Genomic DNA, 19433 nt, shown 5'->3' with positions numbered 1-19433 from the left:
GTTGCACGGCAGCTGTTGTCAATGGCAACAGAGGTTTTCAGGGAAGCATGAGCTGGACAGCTGGTAGAGGGTCCCTGAGTCATCTGCCGGGAGTCACATGGTCCCCCAGCAGCCAATCTCAGCCCTCCGCCCTCCTCTCTCCCTCGCTTCTTCTCTCTCATTTGCTCACTCCGGCTCTCCTCGGCTGCAGCAGGAGGGGGAGGGGAGATGGAAAGAGAGGAGGGAAGTGGAGACAGAGAGGGAGGGAGGGAGGGGAGGGGAGGGGAGGCGAGGCAAGGGGCCAGCTTACACAGGGAACGAGTGAAAGAGCTTGAGAACGAAAACGGAGAGCGGGAGTCTCTTCCCTCCGTGTGGTTATCAAGAAGATAGGTGAGGATCCCACACACGCCCTGTTCGCCCTCCAGCCTCCACCCAGAGCAGCGGCAGAAGAAGAGAGGACAGAGAAAAGGACAAGAGAGGAGTGTTTGACTGGATGTATCAGACTGTCACACTCAGAGACACAAGGAGAGACAGTGTCATGCCTCTGTTGAGAGGCGCAGCAGCAGCAGCAGCAGCAGCAGCAGTCGGCTGCCAGGCTGCCTCGCCTGTGTGAGGAGGGCAGGATCGGATTGCTGTTGGGAATACTGAACAAGGAAAAGAAAAGAAACAAGAGAGGCAGCCGGCGATCTCGTGCCATGACTGGGAACAGGAGGAGGGAGGAGGCTCGCTGAAATCATGGACCAGGTGAGGATGGAGAGGAGGGAGGGACCGAAGGGGAGGTGAAGGGGACCAACCGATCGGGCTTCACACATCCACACCTTGCTGACACAAAACACACAGAGCAGCAGCAGCTCCTGGTGCATTCATAACATCCATCATCCCCCTTTTTGTTTCCCTCAAGGCACAAACAAACACAGCACAGCATGGGGGAAGGGGGCCGGCAGAGGTGCTTGCCATCAAACAGCCACCGGCAAGTGCCAGGCCTCTGGAGAGATGACACAGCTCAAAACATTACCGACTTAATCTCTGATACCTCGCGTTAGATCAGCACTTGGGAAAGAAGGAACAGAAATGCATGAAAAGAGGGGTGTGGCTGAGTTTAGTAGGTTCTTCTGTGATGATCCGTCTTAACATGTCAGGTAGCAATTTGCACCCTCGCCCCGAGTCAGGATTGAGGCGGGAGACGGGGTGTCATGCAACAGGGTTCTTTTCAAAAGCATCACATCCAGAGCCACGCACGCGCGTGTGTGTGTGTGTTTGTGTCTGCGTTCATTCATTGATGCTCAGACGAGTGTGTCCGCCGCTTTGTAACACTGTGTACTCATGTCACCAGTCTTTACAGCGGGTGTCATCTACAGCTCCACTTGTTTACTCTCGCTAATGAGAGCAGAACTGTGAGAGCGTGGATGTTTGCACCCGATGCTTGGTGAATTTGCCTCTCCTTCACTTCCAGTGTCTACAGAAGCAGATAGTGTTTAGGAGTGTTTTCAAATATTTGGTGCGTTTTATAGCCTGTTTTGACGTTTGCCAGAGCTCTGCGTGGAGCTCGATTGCAGCTGTTATTAGGTTTTGTATCCAGCATGGAGGCAACCAGCTGCTGGTAGTTGAGCGGATGATGAATGGTTTTAGAGGACGAGAGAGCTCGGAGACACAGAGGAGCACCAGCCCGGTCCCCCTCGTTATATTTCCCCTCCATTGCCATCAACCTGCTGGCAGTGTGTGTCCTGCTCATTGATTACCTCATCCCCCCTCTTTCCTCCCTTTCCTCCCCTCCCTCTGCCTCCTCTGTTGCTTTGCGTCCTCTCCTCTCCTGAGGTTGAAGTGGTGCGAGCATCAGGTTTGTGTAGAGGAGAGAAGGGGGGGGGGTTGTATATGGGTGACACGCCCAAGCCCAGCCCTTCCTTTGGGTGAATTATGCATGTGGTCCATACGGGGAACATCTCCTGTGTGTGTCCACAGGCTCAGGTCGGGGTTACATTAGCCCCCCTGTATAGCAGAGATGATGTCATCCCTGCTGCCAGCCAGACAATGTGTGTTTTTGGGTGTGTGTGTGTGACTACATATGTAGGGAGCAGGGGTACATGTCATTCATATGGATGTACACTTGTTTGGTTTTGTTTGTGTGTGTTGTTGTTGTTTTGCTCTTAACCGTATTTCCACAAATGGGGAGCTATAACACAGAGCACATTGTGTTTTGGAGAACACATGTATGGGTCATGGCCTCAGTGTCAGACACACACACACACACACACACACACACACACACACACACACACACACAAAGTATCAGTTCACATTCTGCACAGAAATAAAGACGAGAGCGGTGTAGCTTATAGGACAATATAACACAGGAAACGAAAACTATTTATAATACTGCGCAGCGCTGTGAAATGCTGACATGGCATGGCCTTGGTGCAGTGCTAAAGCTGGGTTGGTGTCATTTTAATAAATGGACCACATTGTGATGTAATGGCCAAATATGATTATAGCACTTCCTGTTTGTCACGTGACTGTGTATTATTGTCATTTAGAGATGTGGTTGTGAAGCTTTATCTCCTCTTGGGTTTCCTGCTTTAGGCCTCCGTGTGTGTTTACACTAAAGTGGCCTCATCAGCCAGATGATTCTGGATGTACAGTATGTGTCTGAGAAACATCTAAAGATCTGTCATTTAGAAAGATAAACACGCGCTAACATTGCTGTGTGAATGTAAACAGAAGCATGTAGTGTTTACTATAGTAATGGAAAGGCTGCAGATTATTCAGGACATCACCATGCGGTATCTGTGTTAGCTCCTCTCTTTGACTCTGTGTCGTGTAGCTGTCTATGCAAGGGCAGATCCACACATGCACAGTGATAAGGAGGGCAGTGGCACAGTGAGGAACAGGAAAAGGCTGGTTATATAAAGTGTCTGTGGGAGAGAATCAAGGGCAGCAGTGGGACACTTCTCTCTCTCTCTCTCTCTCGCTCTCTCTCTCTCTCTCGCACTGCGAGCCGAGTCCGTCAGCGCTGCATTCTTCTGCGTCCGAGTAATGCATGCTCCACGCTCTGCACATGATGTAACTCATCCTCAGTTGAGGTGTCTGGTTTTATAAGTTTACAAAACACACTGACTGACTGACACCGGGAAAGTTCTCAGTGCAGAACACACGCCTGGGGGACGATTTAAATGCCAGACTCACTGCAAATCAGTTTGGGTCATTAGTGCTTTCCGATCAATAGTCATTAAGGCAGACCTGGGCAGGGCTGTGGTGACTGCTGCCCTGCGAGCGCTGGCTTTGGAGATGGAGATGCCTGACCGCATCCATCAGACAGAAACTAGTGGTTGTCTCTCTGCTTTAGCAGCAACAGGGCATAGGGAAAAGTCATTTTGTAGCGGTTGAAGCAGTAAAATCCACATAAAACAGCAAGAAAAGAGCAATTTTAAGGTATAATGTCATCAAACATGATTTTAGTGTCCATTTTTAGTGTCCTTACTCAACTTAATATCTCCTGAGATGTACTACTGTACAAGCTGACAGCTCCCTGATACTGCAGGATGAGCCTCATTGCTGTAGACGGGGTGACTCAGTTATGTTTACGCTGCTGTCTCAACACGACTCCCCGGAGGCTCAATTTAGGCGACAAGGCGACATATGTCTAACTGTACTATGTGTGTGTGCGTATATGAGTGTGTGAGTCCGTGTGCGAGTCCCTGTGGCTCTCAGCCAGAGTTATCTGGTAAATTGTTTTGTCTGTTTCCCATAGATGTGACTAAAATGGAATGCAGTCAAAATTAGCTCAGAGCGAAGCAGCCACGGAGAGCAACAGGGAGATATTTTATGAGAGTGAAAGTGTGTGTGTGTGTGTCAGAGAGAGAAGAAAGGCTCTTATTAAGTTACAAAGGAGATAGTGAGAGGGAAGGATAAAGGAAAAGAATGAGTGTATGTGTGCGCCTCATGGTGGAACAGGTGGTCTAATCTGACGCCCCACCCATGGCACCCCGAGGCCCCCTGCCTACAGCCCTTCAATCTTTGGACTCTGGAATTTCTTGCCTTATTGTCCTGAGCGGTAGACACTGAGGGACTCTAAAAGAATGAACTTTGTCTGCGAATTTGCATCTAAATTGAAATTAAACACACATATATAAGCATATATCGATCTTCTCACCCATGCGGAGAACTCCTGCCTGCTTCTCTGACCTGATTGTCAGTTTTGCAACAGAGAGGAAGAAAGGAGTATGACAATGAAAATTAACCACGCTACAGGATGGAAATGTTTCAGCTGGTTTTGCATGCGGTGACCAGAACACACATAGCTCTCCAGGGACCTTTGTGGGACACGGAGCTCTGGGAGCTCTGGGAGCTCTGGGTTGACCCTGGATACCATTAGTGTCTCTGCAGCAAATGGAGCATGCAGCCTGAGCAAGAACGGACATCAATCTCCACACTATCAGACTGACATTAAGGCATCATTCTTAGGTTTAAATATGTATGGTATTTGCTATCATGCATACTTGCAGAATCATTCAAATCAGATTTTCCTTAAAAGTAGATTTATATTTTTATGGCCCGGCTATTTTTATGAGCTTTTATATAATAAAAATTAGTCTTTTATTTCTACTTTTTCTTCTGCTTGTTCATAGGATAAGGATACAAGACTTTCTAGTGTTTGAGAAAACTTACATTCAGTTTTTTTAGTTTGAAACATGTATTTAAACACGTTTGGAAGTAACTCACTTTCTTGGGATTGTTCTTTCAGTATGGGTATGTTCATCATGTCAAGTGTAAGATGAAGATGTTATGATGTGTGTCTTTGCACGCAAAGGTTTTCAGTACAGGGTTCATGTTCTTAATTCAGTCTCTATTGGATTGTCAGGCAAGCGATAACCAATTGGTAGATGCCTGCGGGCAGACAATGGGCAGATTGTCCTGTGAAAGAAACTAGGACACCCATCTCCAGAAAGTAAACAGCTCCTGTTCCAACCCAGGACGACTGCTTTGGACCTCATCCTCAATACACTTGAGTGGCGAGCTATGAATGCAGATGGTTGAAGGGGGGGTGGGGGGGGTGTACTCACGCAGGGGTCAAAGGTTAGCCCGTGTGGTTAAAGCCCTTCCTGTCAGCAGTACTTTGCATGAGTCCAGCCCATGTCAGGGATCTGCAGGCTGATGACACAGGATGAGAGCAGCTGAGCAGGGATAAATGCAACAAAACAGAGGATGAGGTTTATCAGTAGCATGAGGCAGCCATCCAATTAGGAGACTCGCAGGCTGTTTCTTACCGAGTTGGTCTAATTTAACCTAATGGGGCATGTTTGGCGTGCACAGCGCTCTTTCTGACTTCAACCCATGACCCTGGCAGTCTGTTTCTATCTCTTGGTATTAGTTTTCCAACCTCCTGCTCCTCCTCTTTCGTCCTTGAGTCTCAGAGCAGTCGACTTCGGTGTCCAGGTGCGGTGTGAAGATGTCAGTCTGGTATGAACAGCTGTGCAGCTGATGCCTGCTGTTTCATTACTTTGATCATTAAACAGGCCACAGAGATGCCCTAGTGTCAGTGGGCACCACAGCTGCATTTCAATAATGAACTGTACGCTTCATGAGCCACTGACCTCTTGGCCTATTTTCCGAGCTACTGAAGATGTGATCCAGTTTTAACACAAAAAAAAATGAGACAATGTAAGGTCTGATTACAGATAAGCAGTGATTTTAAATAGATTTTGTCCTATTTTGAACATTTGCTTGAGCACCATTAAGGCACTCAACTGTTGTATTTTGCTGTTCTCACATCCAGAACAGAGCACACTGATCTTTGCATTTTGCTCGGTCAGCTTTTTGCCACATCTTGGACTCAAGTTGCACAAGTATTATCATAATAAATCCTGTTAAATCCCAGTGATGGGGTTAAAATTTAAAATTCACCACAGAGCCATAGCTGAACTTCTTCTTCTTTTTTTTTTTTTTTAATTCCTCATCCTTATCCTACCTTGTCTTGTAAGGACTGAGCCCCCTTGTGGTCTACAAATGCAACTGTGCCTCAAATTCTATCTTTTCAAGGGGATTGAGGATTATCTATTTAGGGAAATCTCTGCAGCAAGCAGAAAAGGAACAGATGGTGGTCTTTTTACAGAATTCAACCTAGAATAAGAAGATGTTTGTTTGCTTTGTTGCTGATACTGATGACAGTGCACAATTATGTTCATTCAGCAAGGGGAATATATACAGTAATCCTCTCTGGTTTGGCGGCTTTTCACCCTCATTGATCACATTAGGAAGTGTGTTTTTATTGTATATTAATGTGAGTGCCACTGCTCATTATAAAAGGTAATATTCCTCACTCACAGATGTACTTTTTAAACTATTTTTTAACTTTTTTTTTTTTTATGAATCTCAGCAGTGGTTAAAATAACGTGAGTGTGGACATTCCTTTTAAATTCCGTATAAACATGCATGTGTATTCAGTCTGTATTTAAAGGTTTTAAAGGTGAGCAATACCAGTCTTTTATTCACTCTGTTCTTATTTCTGTCTATGATTCAGGCTCGGGCATGAAGTCTAACACAGAATTATGATTTTATGGGACTGGCAACATGATTTAAGATGTGTGAGCAGAACGTGATCGTTGAACAGATAAAGAAGGGGATCTTTCATGAAGGTTAGAAATCTATCAAAGCATTCCTCCCGTGTGGTCTGCTGTCCTACTAAAGGAGAACACCCTGCTTTAAGGCCATGTCTAGACGAACTTATCTCTCCGTTTTAAGGCCAGGGAAACGCTCGGATTAGGATATGATCCCCTTGGACATACAGGATTACTCAATTTACTGTATATACTGTAAGAAGTGTGGCTTACAGCCTTTGTTGTACGACACATGCTCAAGAGATTTGTCGTAGGCTATAGGGTCCTTTTTTGAAGATGAAGACGATTGTTTTTTACATTAGGATGCTTAAATCCTCAAATGAGGTGTGCTGTATCATAAAACTAAACAACTGCAGTTGCTTTTTGAGTTTTAAAAATTAGTTTTTTAGTTAGTTTTGTTAAGTTTTGATTGCAGTTTCTTTAAAACATTTGCATTAAACCTTTAACCAGTTAAAAGTTGCATATTAAGATTAAAACCTCTTTTTCTCGGCAGACCTGACCAAGAAGGAAGCATGAATCTTATTGTTTTAAAATCATACTATAATAAATAACTGTAATTGTCATAACAATGCTTCTGTTTGTGTCACATAACTGCCAGCATGAAAGTAAAACTCTCTAATAAATAGTATTAAAAGGAAGTAGCCACCCTGAAATGTCCAAAAATGTCAGCTTTTAGGATGTGTGATCACATCAGTTACAGTTAAAGCATTTTTCCAAGAGTTAAAAAAAAAAACTTTCAATTGTCCATTTTCCGTTGCATATTTAGGCCGGTGTATTCAGGGAATGTCCAACCTACAGTAATATAATAATAACTTTCTAATTTTATGTTGTGAGTTATTTTAGGATGTTCCTGATTCATCAGTGACCAGCAGAGAAATTGCAAGTTGTAAATATTTTTCCTGATATCTGATAAACTGGTTCCCGAATGTGACTTTAAGACATTTGTCAACCTTAGAGCTAATTTCCATTGTCTGCCCGCGTGCTGCAGGAAGTGATGCTAGAAGCAGGATGCGGAGCTGTGAAAGGTAAAGAGGCTGCAAACACATTCGATCTCTATGAAGTGACGGGCAGCAGGAAGGAAACTTGCAGAACTGACTACTGGAACTATGAGCTTTTGTTTATTTTCCCTCTCTGTCTCTCAGAAGACGTTTAGGGGAAAAGAGAAGATGGAGGAGGAAGGGGGGAGGAACTACAGGGATGTCCTTTGAAGAAACGTGTGCCAAGCATTTATAGTAACAGCTAATATTTATAGAAACGGTGGATTACCCTGGAAGTGGATGTGATTCACTTGTTGTCTGTGTATGTCTGGAGCTTTGAGGAATAAACTGATCGAGACAGACTGGAGACTTTGGGGTGTTGAATCAGTGGTCATTTGTGCAAACTGTGACACCTGAACATCCACTATTCTCCTCGTTAGACTCGGGGTATTTCCTCTTCTTTGTTCCTTTATCTCAAACGCTACCACATGGCCTCTTTAATCAGTTCTTGCCATGTTAAGGCCTATGACTGTGCCAGAATGAAAACAATTCATGTTCGGGGATGAGAGAGCGTATCGGCTTGTATGGCCAGGTAGGAATTAACTGCCCTGAAAGAGTAAAAATTAAAGTAAAATGATTATGGTAAAACCAGTGAAAATAGGGTTAAAATGAAAGTTGAGAAAGTTCTCAAGTCATGCTCAGTAAGCTTCAGGATGTGACAACATGTCCAGTCATAAGCACAAGCTGGTGAGGTCCATGTATACGTGTGTGTTTGCGTTCTTAGCCTCAGTGATTCACTCCCTCCAGCATCCTACCCAGCTGAACGTCCCCTGCAGGGGCCAAAGCTCTGACTCGAACCTATCTCCGTCTCTGCGGCCGTACAGCAGCCAGTCAATGTCCACAGACTCAAAGTCTCATTTTGTCTGAGTTACCGCATCCTGCAGAAGAAGGAGTGAGGCAGCTGCAAGAGCGAGAGGGGGATTACAGTGAAATGTAGTGTGGGGTGAGGCAGGGAGAGGTCAGCAGGTCAGCAGTGGAACAGAAATGACAGACAAGACGAAATGTAGAGATATGGGTTTATGATGGAGGTCGCTTTTTGATCACAGTTACAGAAAAACAACCTGGAAAATCTGCAGTGAAATCGTCTTTTATTTCTTTTGCCAACCTGCTAACAGACTTTTCTCACAGCAGGCATTTTTGACTTGTCATAGGAGCAAAAGCACAGGTGTGACTCATAACATTAATGATTAAAATGTACACCTGTGATTTTCCTGCCTGTCAAAATGTACAGACATAGAAATATGCTTTGCTTGTTTTAACCTTACTTTACCTCGAATAATGTCAGTTTCTTTACATCATAGGAGAGCATTTTGCAAACCACATGACAATGAGTGACTTTATATTTTTCCATTCTTTAACTGCATGATATGAAAACCTATAAATAGAAAGTTGCATGAGCTGTGTAATGCATCATATGAAGATCAAGTCTGCAATATTTTTTTGTCAAAGTTTTACCACTCTGTGTTAATATAACACAGATTAATGCACATTTTATGTTTGCTATGACGTGTTATACAACTCAAGCAAGTCTCAACAGTCTGCTTATTTATTTTCATACAATATGGATATGAATGGAAAGGTTGCCACTCATTATTTGTGTTCTTCCAACATCTTGCGAAGCGAGTAATAAGAAGGGAGAGAGGTTTTTAGACAGTGCAGTAACCTGTTGGAAATCATCAGTGGGGATATCATCATTAGTAGTTTTCGTTTGACCAAAGAAACTATCCTGAGTCTGACTGAGGAGTTAGCAGAAGCACTGAGCCTTGCCACATTAAGAAGCCACAGCCTCTCAAAGTCTGCGAGATCTGAGATTTTATGTTACTGGAAGTTTTTTTGTTTTTGCTACACTCTTCACTGAGTTTTCCCAGTAAAATGTCCTTGGAACTGTTTCCAGAAGGTAAACATTTTCTGCTGGAGTGAAGGGTTGCTCAGTCAGCCATGATTTTTAGTTTGAGAAAGGTCTTAGTTTACCCAAACTTCCTGGCAAATTAGTATTTAAGATCGACAGCTTTGTGCAACGGATTAATTGAAACGTCTTTCTGACTCTTAGTTGGAAACAGCCTTTTAAACAACTCCCATCAAGTCAAAGCTTCAAGCACATTTGGGATCCAGTTATTACAATTAAAGCAAACTTCACTATTCCTTCTATTTCATTTGTAAATCTCCACATTTAAGTGTCTGTATGCCAGTGCACACACAGTGTAGTTTGTCACAGTCCTTGTTGGCTTGTCTGTACTGACCAGTCAGCTGTTTCCTCCTCTCGTGCCAGTTGTCCGGCCAGACAAAGAGGACTCCTCCTGTCACGCAGAGAGAGAGAGAGAGGGGGGAATTTACAGCTCTGGCTGGAATCCATGAAGGCCGGGGGTCGATCGCCCCCCGCACCCCGCCCAACCTTCCCACAACCCCCTTCAAAGGAGTGCCACAGCAGCCTCTGTGTCAACAGGCAGCCAGAGACGACCGGAGTGTGAGACGTACAGCGGAGTCACAAGCACATAAATATCCAAAACTCTCCCTCACTCATCAGTGACATCCGTGTCTTAATCACATGCCTACAGTCATGTATGTGTTCATGCTTAGCAATAAGCAGCTGAACATTGCTTCTTAAGCCCGAGCATATGCAGACATACTTGCAGATATTCCTATAAGCTCACAGTCCTCACTGCTCTAGCTCCTGACTCTGACTGATCGCTTTCAGCTCTCATCGGATACATTTCATGTTATCAGGCCCAGACAACGATAATCAGCTTCTTATTACATTTGAGACGAGGACAGAAAGAAGGTTAATCTTTATATTAGATCAGCTGAAACTGAGGAGAGCAAGAGATGCTGCAGCTTGGCAGGATTTTTGGCTCTTAGCAGTAAGAAAGAATATCCAAACACTCATTAAATGCAACTGTATCAAGTGGAGGGTTAGTGTGACCTGACTGACAAAGACACAGTGTGTCTAAGTGGAGTGTTATAGACTCTGGACAGGCTTAAAGTAAATCATGTTGAAAAGATCTGGCAGCTACACTCCTCAAACTGAAAGTATGTCTGTGTAGAGGGCGGTGGGGGCGGGTGATGGACATTTACTGAAAGGACAGACTCAATAACTTGAGGGAAGTGGAGTGAAACAGAGGAGATATGAAAGAATGAGGGGGCAGAAGCCTCCGAGGGGGGTAAAGTTGGCTACAAAAGGGGGGGGGGGGGCGGAAGCGGTATATAAGGATAAATGGAGTGGCTACAATTAATAGTAACATACCAGCGCACATGCACTGTGAAGTGGCCTAGAATGATATGAGGATTCAGGGGATGCCCACCCACCACTCCCTCCCTCCCTCCCTCCCTCCATCCCTGCCTCCACTCACATTGCCGCCACAGCCTCAGCAGCAGAGCGGGAATCTTGTTAGCGCCGAGGTTCCACCTAGGCAGGACCACTTGCCGAGCCAGGCCAGTGGAGGGAAGTGGGAGTGGAGGGAGGGAGGGCGGGGGGGGGATGCGGTCGAGTGAGTAAATAGGATGATGGTTGTTTATGGGTTTGTCCTACAAGGCGCCAGGCTGTGTGTGTGATTATGTAATGACCGGGAGAGGCCTCTCGCAGTCTCTCTGGATGGTCCCTGCTCATCCCCAGCCGGCCCTCGAGGGAAAGCGATCGGGGCGTGTCGCCTCATATCACCATCAGATCCGGGGCCACTCAGTCAATCACGGGGGAGAAACCCAACGCTTGAGGCTGTGTGTCAGTGACTAAGGCTGACCCAGAGAAACAGCAACGAGGAGGAGTTGGAGGAGGAGGAGGAGTTGAGGGTTCAGACGCTCACTGTAAGCCATCAAGTGCAGTAGGCGAGATAGAGGATGATGGAAAAAGACACTTCTTTTGGTTTGATATGGATACAGTTACAGTTCTTTCCTGTATTTTAAAATCAGCTTTTTTTAAAAATACGCTTACCCACCTGCTCAGACATGACACCTCAAACACACAAATCTCTCTCCCTCTCTCTCTCTCTCTCTCTCTCTCTCTCTCTCTCTCTGCACATCTCAGTCTCAGCCGACCAGCAGCCATCAATAATAGAAGGCCCATTTTGCTCGCCTGACAGGCAAATTGATGTGTAGCGTGAGCGTGTATCTGCATGCAATCTGGGATGAGATGTGGACAAACCCCAACACAGCAGGGGTTCACTAACATCAAATCTTTCTTCCCACAGAAAAGTGTCAGGGCACAGACTGATTTATCCCTCCTTCTCCTGGAATAGAAAACACATGGAGAGCAGAAAAAAGAGACCGAGAGGCTGCAGAGATAGATGCTGATCCCAAAGTCAGAGAGGATAGAAAGTGTCCAGCTGCGACAGCCCTCACGCTCCTTGACCCCCAGAAATCAAGCTCTCTCTCTCTCTCGTCATCCTCCCTTTTTCTCAGGGGGCCATCTGCCTTGTTCTCCCACCTTAAGACTAGGATACTGCTGCTAAGTCCCTCTGGGCTCTCACTCTGCCACGGTGGATTTCCAGACGATCTGGTATTCACAGAAACTACTTTGTCTGCACTGTATGAGTAACCTGGAGGGGATTTGGGACACATGGCAATTATCCGTCTCAAATAGCGTTGAATTGGAGATGAGCGAAGGTCATGACTAGGACTTTTTCGTCGAAGTGTCCTCTGTAAGCTTTTGGAAGGGGATTGTGTGTCTCAGAGCGGAGAGGAGGCAGAGGTTAGGAGGCCGTGAAGAGAGAGCGAGCAGACAGCGGAGACATGTTGAGATGGAGGCTGAGTTGGCAGCTGCAGCTCTTGGCGTGGGAAGGCTCCCGTAAGCTGCTTTTTCCCTATGACTCCAGTCTGTTTCCCCCATAGGCAGGCAGGCTTTTGAAGTGGCCTGTTCTGATACTTGCACCCCTCAGAGTAATAGTAGCCACATGGGCCTCCAGCTTTGAGCCATCACAGCGGCTAAAGCCAGCACCACGTCGCCACATTTCTCCTAATTTTTTTTATCTCATTTCCCCTCTTTTTTTTTTTTTTTTTTTTTCATTTCTTCTCACTTTTATTTTAAGCAGCCATGACAGACGGTGATGTTTACACATGCTATTTTTATATATAGTAGCATATATATGATGTAGTGTAACTTCTTGGCAGCCGTTTGAAGTTCCTGTTCTATTGATGAGTAAGCTTCCCCTGACTGTATCTCTATCGATTCACATGAGCATTCAGCTGCAGCCAACGTGGCTAAAAATACAGTTTTGTCAACACATTTTCCGAGAATTTATGAATTATAGTCTATTCTGTCTGGGCGTGGAAGGAATTCTCAATGAATGATGCTGTTAGTCTTTGTTTCTGCTGTGTTTTTGTCAGTTCATCCTGAGTCACACACTCGTTTGTGCCTTTTGTTGGAGGTAATGATGATTGGTTTATGAGACTTTCCATGCCATCATATTGTATAAGCCTGTGGTTTACTGCTCTTACAGTACATGAAAATCATAAGTGCGATTTTCCTGTTGCTCTTTCGACATCCTATTTTACAACATGACCCACCTCGATCACACACAGTGTTGTGTAATTGTGGCAATAGTGGAATGTAACTAAGCACATTTACTCAATTACTGTACTTAAGCACAATTTTGAGGTACTGTACTTGAGTATTTCCATTCTTTGCTGCTGTATACTTCTACTCCACTACATTTCAGAGGCTAATGTTGCACTTTCATTTATTTGACAGCTTTAGGTAGTAGTTTCTTTCAAAAACCTGTAATGATCATATACCACATATTATAATGCATTATTATACAGTAAATTGAATCATCCTTAAGTATATAAAATAGTTTAAAGTAGCTCCACCTCAACCAGCAATAGCAACATTAAATTGTTGCTTATATGTTAATGCTTCAGTAATTACAATCCGATGATGTGATAGATAATAATATTGTATTGTATTTATGGGGAAAATGTACAGTTTTAAACATAAATGTTAACATTTGCTGTACTGCACCAGATTTAGCGTCAAAGCTACTTTTCATTTGCAGTCCCTTACAAATAAAACACATAACAGCACAATAACAAACAGTACAAAGCAAAAAAACACACACAGGACACATTATACAAAATACAAAGCTGCACACAACAGCACATCACATACACCCACAACTAGGAATGAATCATGTAAACTTGTCAAATTAAAAGCGAGATTATATGAGAAGACCATCAGATGAGATTTAGATTCAGTGGTTACAGAGCTGAGTAGACGCTGCACAATGCATAATGAGTACTTTTAACACTTTTAGTTAATATTAGTGATAATAATTGTACTACTTTTTAGAACTTTTGCCTGTAACAGAGTGTTTTCACACTGTGGTTTGTGGCACTTTTACTTGAGAAAAAGTCTCTTTTGTTTGCTGCCAGCTCATCAGATGGGAGATTTGCCGGTTAAACTCTATTTAAACTTGCTTAATTTGTCCTATACTTGTTGACAACTGCTCATTTATTTCCACAATGTGCCAAAATCCAGTTCCAGTACTTTTTTTTTTCCAAACCTTACTTTTACTGACTGTCCTGGTGGCACCAGCCCTCCCCTCCCATCCATCACACAAACGTTTCGACACAGCCAGAGGGAGCCCGCACGCTGTGGGCTCGCAGGGCGGAGCGCACACATTTACCCAACGCACCCTCCTCTAATTTGACTCCCTTCAGTCCGCCAGTGTCAAGTTAAACCCAATGCAAATACATCACTTCCGGTGTAGGTGTGTAGCATAAAAGCCTGGACTGTGTACTACAAATAAAATAAATGCAAATGAGAGGATACAGAGCACATTTTAAGTGATACTTTTCCCCATCAAAAGGTCTTGATATTTAGCTCACTTCCACTAATGTAGTGGTTTTCAAAGTGGGGTCCGGGGACACCCAGAGGTCTTTTAGATGGCTTCGGATGGACCCCAGCAAAAAGAGGACTAATATATTCACACTATAATTCCATCCATAAGTAACATAGTGACAGAATGAATGTGTGACTATTTTGATAATGGGTTTCATACACTTTCTTTAATAAAACATCTAAAAGTAAAAATCAAATGGGGGACCCTGGAACAAATTCTTTTCAATGGGGGTCCGTGGTCTAATTTGTGACAGTTTAGGGATCTGTGATGTGAAAAAGTTTGAGAACCACCCCACTAATGAAATGTATAATTAGCTCTGTGTAACATGAGCCCATTATTTGTAAAGTTTAGAAAGTTTACTTCAGGCATTGAACACAATATGGAGAAACAAGCTTGTTATTAACTTCATCCGCAGTTTCAAGAATTGTTACCGGATTTTTCTGGAAGTTTACTCATATTCAGTCATGATTAATCAGATAAAACTGCGATACTTCTGTTAACGGTCGCCCTTTACGGGCTTAACTGTGAAGGCTTGGTGTCCAGACTTCCTGTGTTTTGACGCTGCTGCAGTCAAGTTTCCAGGCAGGCCGAGCACAGAGAGCTTTAGTTATGTACAACTGATGCGGTCTGGCGGAAGAAGAAGAAGAGGAGGAGGAGGGGGGGAAGCGCACTGAACGGCCCGAAACAACGGGAACAGAGTGGAGTCCTTTTTTTTTTTTTTTTTTTTTTTTTTTTAGGGGGAAGGAAGCTGGATAAGTGTTGAACATATAAGTTTGTGTTTGACCGGAGCATTGTTACTCTCAGACCTGCGCGTCTGCCTCTGTTGCCGCTTCTGCAGCAACAAATCTGCCTCTCCTTGTTGCAGCCAAACTGTCTCTGCTGTCCAATGAATGGAGTTGCTTTTTGCCTTGTTGGAATACCACCCTACTCTGAGAACCACGTAAGTACACAGCACGGAGCTGACAGCCTTAACTTGCTGCTTATTTATCATGATACCTGGACATTATTGTGTTTTGGGCGGTCTGGGAGTGCGGCTGTGGGGCTGGTCAGAGAGCGTGATTTCCTAAGAGGATTAACACTAGTTTACATAGCCACTGTGTACACACACACACTCACCGACATACTGTACAGAAACCAAGTGTTTGATCAGTGTTTTTCTGCAGCTTTTGTCCACTATTGTGGACGGCAAATGGTGCGCAACCGAATGAATTTAACCGCAGCTTCACAAAAGTGATCCAGAGTCACATTTTACGCCCGGGTTGCTTCAATCTTTTGTCCGCCTGTGGCTGCATCAGGAGGCGGACAGGCTGTCAATCCAAACGTGGCGACCCAAACAGGGATGGTGTGTGTGTGTGTGTGTGTGTGGACAGTTTCTGAGAATCATTTCTTTATTAGTGTTGGGGTTTTTTTTTCAATGAATGGCACATAATTAGTGAACAAATTAGCCGATGAGACCCATTGGACTCACATCTTTCTGACAGTTCCAGCACTTAAACAGTCAGTCAGCTGCTTAAACTGTGAAAGTCTTACAAACAAGTCATCAAACAGTGATTTGACTGTAAATGAAGGTGGGGTTGTCTTGAGCGGTGATGCAACAGCGAATGAAGAGATGGGGAAAGTATGACCTCCAGTCAGTGAACATCACAAGACTTCACACAGTCATCAGTCATATATATTCATTTACGCTTCTCCTTTATACCACTCCTAAAGATGAATTTCATCCTATAAACAGCTGGATAATATATCCTGCAAGAGTTGGATAAATAGCAGTTTTCTAAAGACAAACTGAACAGCAACGATTGTAAAGCTTGTTAAATGCTTTTGATTGTTTTATTACAGAGGGAATAGTGTTTGCTTCACCTTGTCAAAGAAACAGGTATATTTTTGTTTCCTCCTGGTCCTGGTGTGACTCCAGGAATGTGTAGTGAAGCACTAATGTGTCATAGTGAAGTCATGAGGTAAGATGTCACTCTGGGCGGTGGTCTGCTTGCAGGAAACATGTGGGTTGGTCTTCTTGCCTGGTGCTGTGTGTGTGTGTGTGTGTGGGTGTGTGTGTGTCTGCTTTCATTTAACCTCAGAGTCTCCTTTGACCTGTGTGTAATGTTGCTGAAATAGCTGATATTTGCTTTCCTTCGCTGTATGTATCTGCTGTAGCGTTTGTGTGTCTGACAGAAGGTTATATTTGTCTCCTGCATGTTGCAACGTTGCTCCGACCTCATCACCCTCCGTTGTCACTTTACCGTTCTGTGTAACCATATAATTATGAATTTGCCAGGTTTTTTTTAATCCTCAAATTTCCCCCACCCTTCCCCATTGGCTTTCATTTTCTCAAAGCCTCTTTTTATCTGTTGTGGCTCCGTTTATTCCCTCCAGCAAAGAACAACGTTTCCTCTTCTGTGGTCACGCTTTGATTGAACCTCTCTCTAGGTTGTATGTTGCTGTAACAGGACTGTTCCTTCAAAACATGTTGAATTCACTTTTATCTTTTTTTCACTTTTACGCTCGTTAGGTATCGTCAGACACTTTGTAGTAAATGTGTAACAACCTGCTTTGCCCGCGTAACCGCCACTTTAATCGAGAGCCACTCGTAAAACTCCATTCAAAGTGTGTGATATCTTCAGGTTTGACTGTCTCATAACCGTTGGCGTATTACTCTTCTTACAGACGAGCCTCTATCCTGACCTCAACTTGTCTAATCTCAGTCCCTGATCGATTTCATAACTGACCTTTGACCCTGCACGTCTCAGCCAACACCCAGTTCTTATTTAGCTGAGCCTTTATCCTGACAAGTCATTTTATTCGTCAGCTGTTTTATTGTAGAGTAAACCAAATCAACTCCTCTTGATGATACATTCGTAAACATAGATAGAGATTCTTCCTTCCTGAGTCATTGCAGGGGTGTGATTGAACTCTAATCCGTTTAGATAAAACGATAAAGACCATCAGCGAGATGCAAAATTACACTGGAATCCGATTAAACGTGTAATTCGTCAAAATGAGACGCAAAGTAAATCAGCCTGTTGTGTGTAGATTCAGCACCTGAGCGTGGAGAGGAAGGGATGGAAGCGTCCGTTTGATGAGGCGGTTATGATGATGTCCGGCGGGACTGGTTTAATGTGGTTAGCAGGCCTGCTCTAATGTAGCAGCGCAGGGCTTCTGGAGAGAGATCAATAAGCTTGGACGGCAGGGTGGGGCAGAGGGCAGGATGAGCAGGGACCCTGAATGCTGCATTGTGCCACGTGACGCCTGAGTATATCGATGATGGGAAACACGAGAGCGCTTTTATGAAAACCTTGAACCCAGCAGGTTGATGTTAAAGCCCCTCACCAGTGTGTTTGTACTCTGATACGCTGCAGTTTTATCCCGCTGAGTGTTGTGTCAAGACAAGACATTTTATTTTTTTTTGCTGATCCTTGACCTTTTCATGCCTGATCTGGAAACTGTCTTAACGCCGAGGTCCAGGCCCTTAGAGGCTTACTATTAACCTCCCCAGGATCATTTGTAACAGTCAAGACCCAGACTTCAAGTCAGAGGCTTCGGCTGATCCACAAACTGCCTTTAAGTCCTCCGTAGATGCCCCGCTGATCCAGCTGATCACAGGACAACCACCTCAGAAAGGTTGCAGACCTCAGACCACAGAGGCCCATCCAGTCAGCAGGTCCAGGATCAGTTCCTGGTTAAATAAAAAACAGCTGCATGATGCTGCAGAGGAAAGCATTTCTGTGATCACTAGCAGATGCCTCCACCACGTAGTAGGCACATAGCGCAGACAATACTGCAATGCTGAGAATTTATGGGATTTTAGGAACTTTACATCTTTCATTTCCATCCGTCTTCGTACAGTGTGTCCCGTTTCTACGCTGACTGTGCGCTCGTGTTTTCAAATCTAAGGTCCAGGAAACCATCAAGATGTTACAAGATAAATCTGAGGATTCACAAGGCAATTATTTCTAAATGCTTGTTGATTAATGCTCACTTAGTTTCTCCTACTTCCCTCCAATCTTAATGTTTGATTTTTCTTGTGAATTATAGTGAATTAAGGTGCATGTCATTTCCCATCTCCCTTTCCTCTCATTCCCCGACATTTTTCCACTGTTTCTGTCCAATAAAGGCATAAATAGATAAATGAAAGGGGTCACAAGCCAAAGGATCCACTGCTATATACTAATAGTATTATGAAATTCTTGCTATTAAGGACTGTAAAAAGGGTGTGCTGATTTCCGGGTAATATAATCAACACTATGGATGTGCAGTCAGACGCAATAAAACACCGGAAGAATCTAATCCAGTTGTAGTTTATTGTACGTCTTTATTGCAGGTGGTTTGGCAGGTTATAGGCTGATATAGAAAGGTGGTAGCTGATCTATGCAGTGGAGGCTGACAACGACCGATGATGGTTTTTTTTTATCTTAACATGAAGTAGATATGTTATCACTATACATTAAACCTAATACACTTAGAGCATTATATATATGACTGCCAGATAAGTATAACAATACACAACAATCAATCACTCTGACTCAACATAAATATTCCCAGCATTAAGATACTGTGAACATAAATGTACTCGGAACAAAGGAAATCACAGTTTCACTCAGACAAACACTTACCTGCTGCAGGTAAATGGAAAAGGCTCATACCTGAACTCAATACTGTATATATGATCAAGCCAGGCTCCTCCTCCTTCCTGCTCTTCACAAGTATATACGTAGATATACTTTGTAATTATCTTTAACAGTATGCCATATACATAATTTTTATAGCATTTTCTTAATAGAAAACTTAATAGAAAACTTAGCATATATATATATATATATATATATATATATATATATATATATATATATATATATGTAGTATCTTAATATTTTCCAGCCAGGTGTAAGGAATTTCGTCATTTCTGTAGTGCATTGCACTAGAGGAAAGGGTTGTAGCGTCATGTTAGCATGAATATACTTCTTTTTTCCAGACTGGAA

The 19433-nt window shown here is 43.7% G+C and overlaps 1 protein-coding gene across 2 annotated transcripts in view; it reads left to right on the top strand.

Annotated features, from left to right (window-relative positions):
• Window positions 1-285: 285 nt before the first annotated feature.
• arhgap23a (Rho GTPase activating protein 23a) overlaps window positions 286-19433 on the top strand; it is a 69012-nt gene continuing 49864 nt past the window's right edge. The window contains exon 1 of one of the 2 annotated variants that reach the window (XM_067615837.1): window positions 286-723. In XM_067615837.1, the coding sequence (XP_067471938.1) occupies window positions 715-723 (9 nt within the window). In that variant the 5' untranslated portion in view covers window positions 286-714. Of the gene's footprint in view, window positions 724-15052; window positions 15398-19433 lie in introns of those variants that run through there. The other variant, XM_067615836.1, reaches the window with a different exon arrangement.

The sequence above is a fragment of the Thunnus thynnus genome, chromosome 17 (assembly GCF_963924715.1).
Source record: "Thunnus thynnus chromosome 17, fThuThy2.1, whole genome shotgun sequence".
NCBI lineage: Eukaryota > Metazoa > Chordata > Actinopteri > Scombriformes > Scombridae > Thunnus > Thunnus thynnus.
This window is presented reverse-complemented; position numbering and strand designations above follow the sequence as displayed.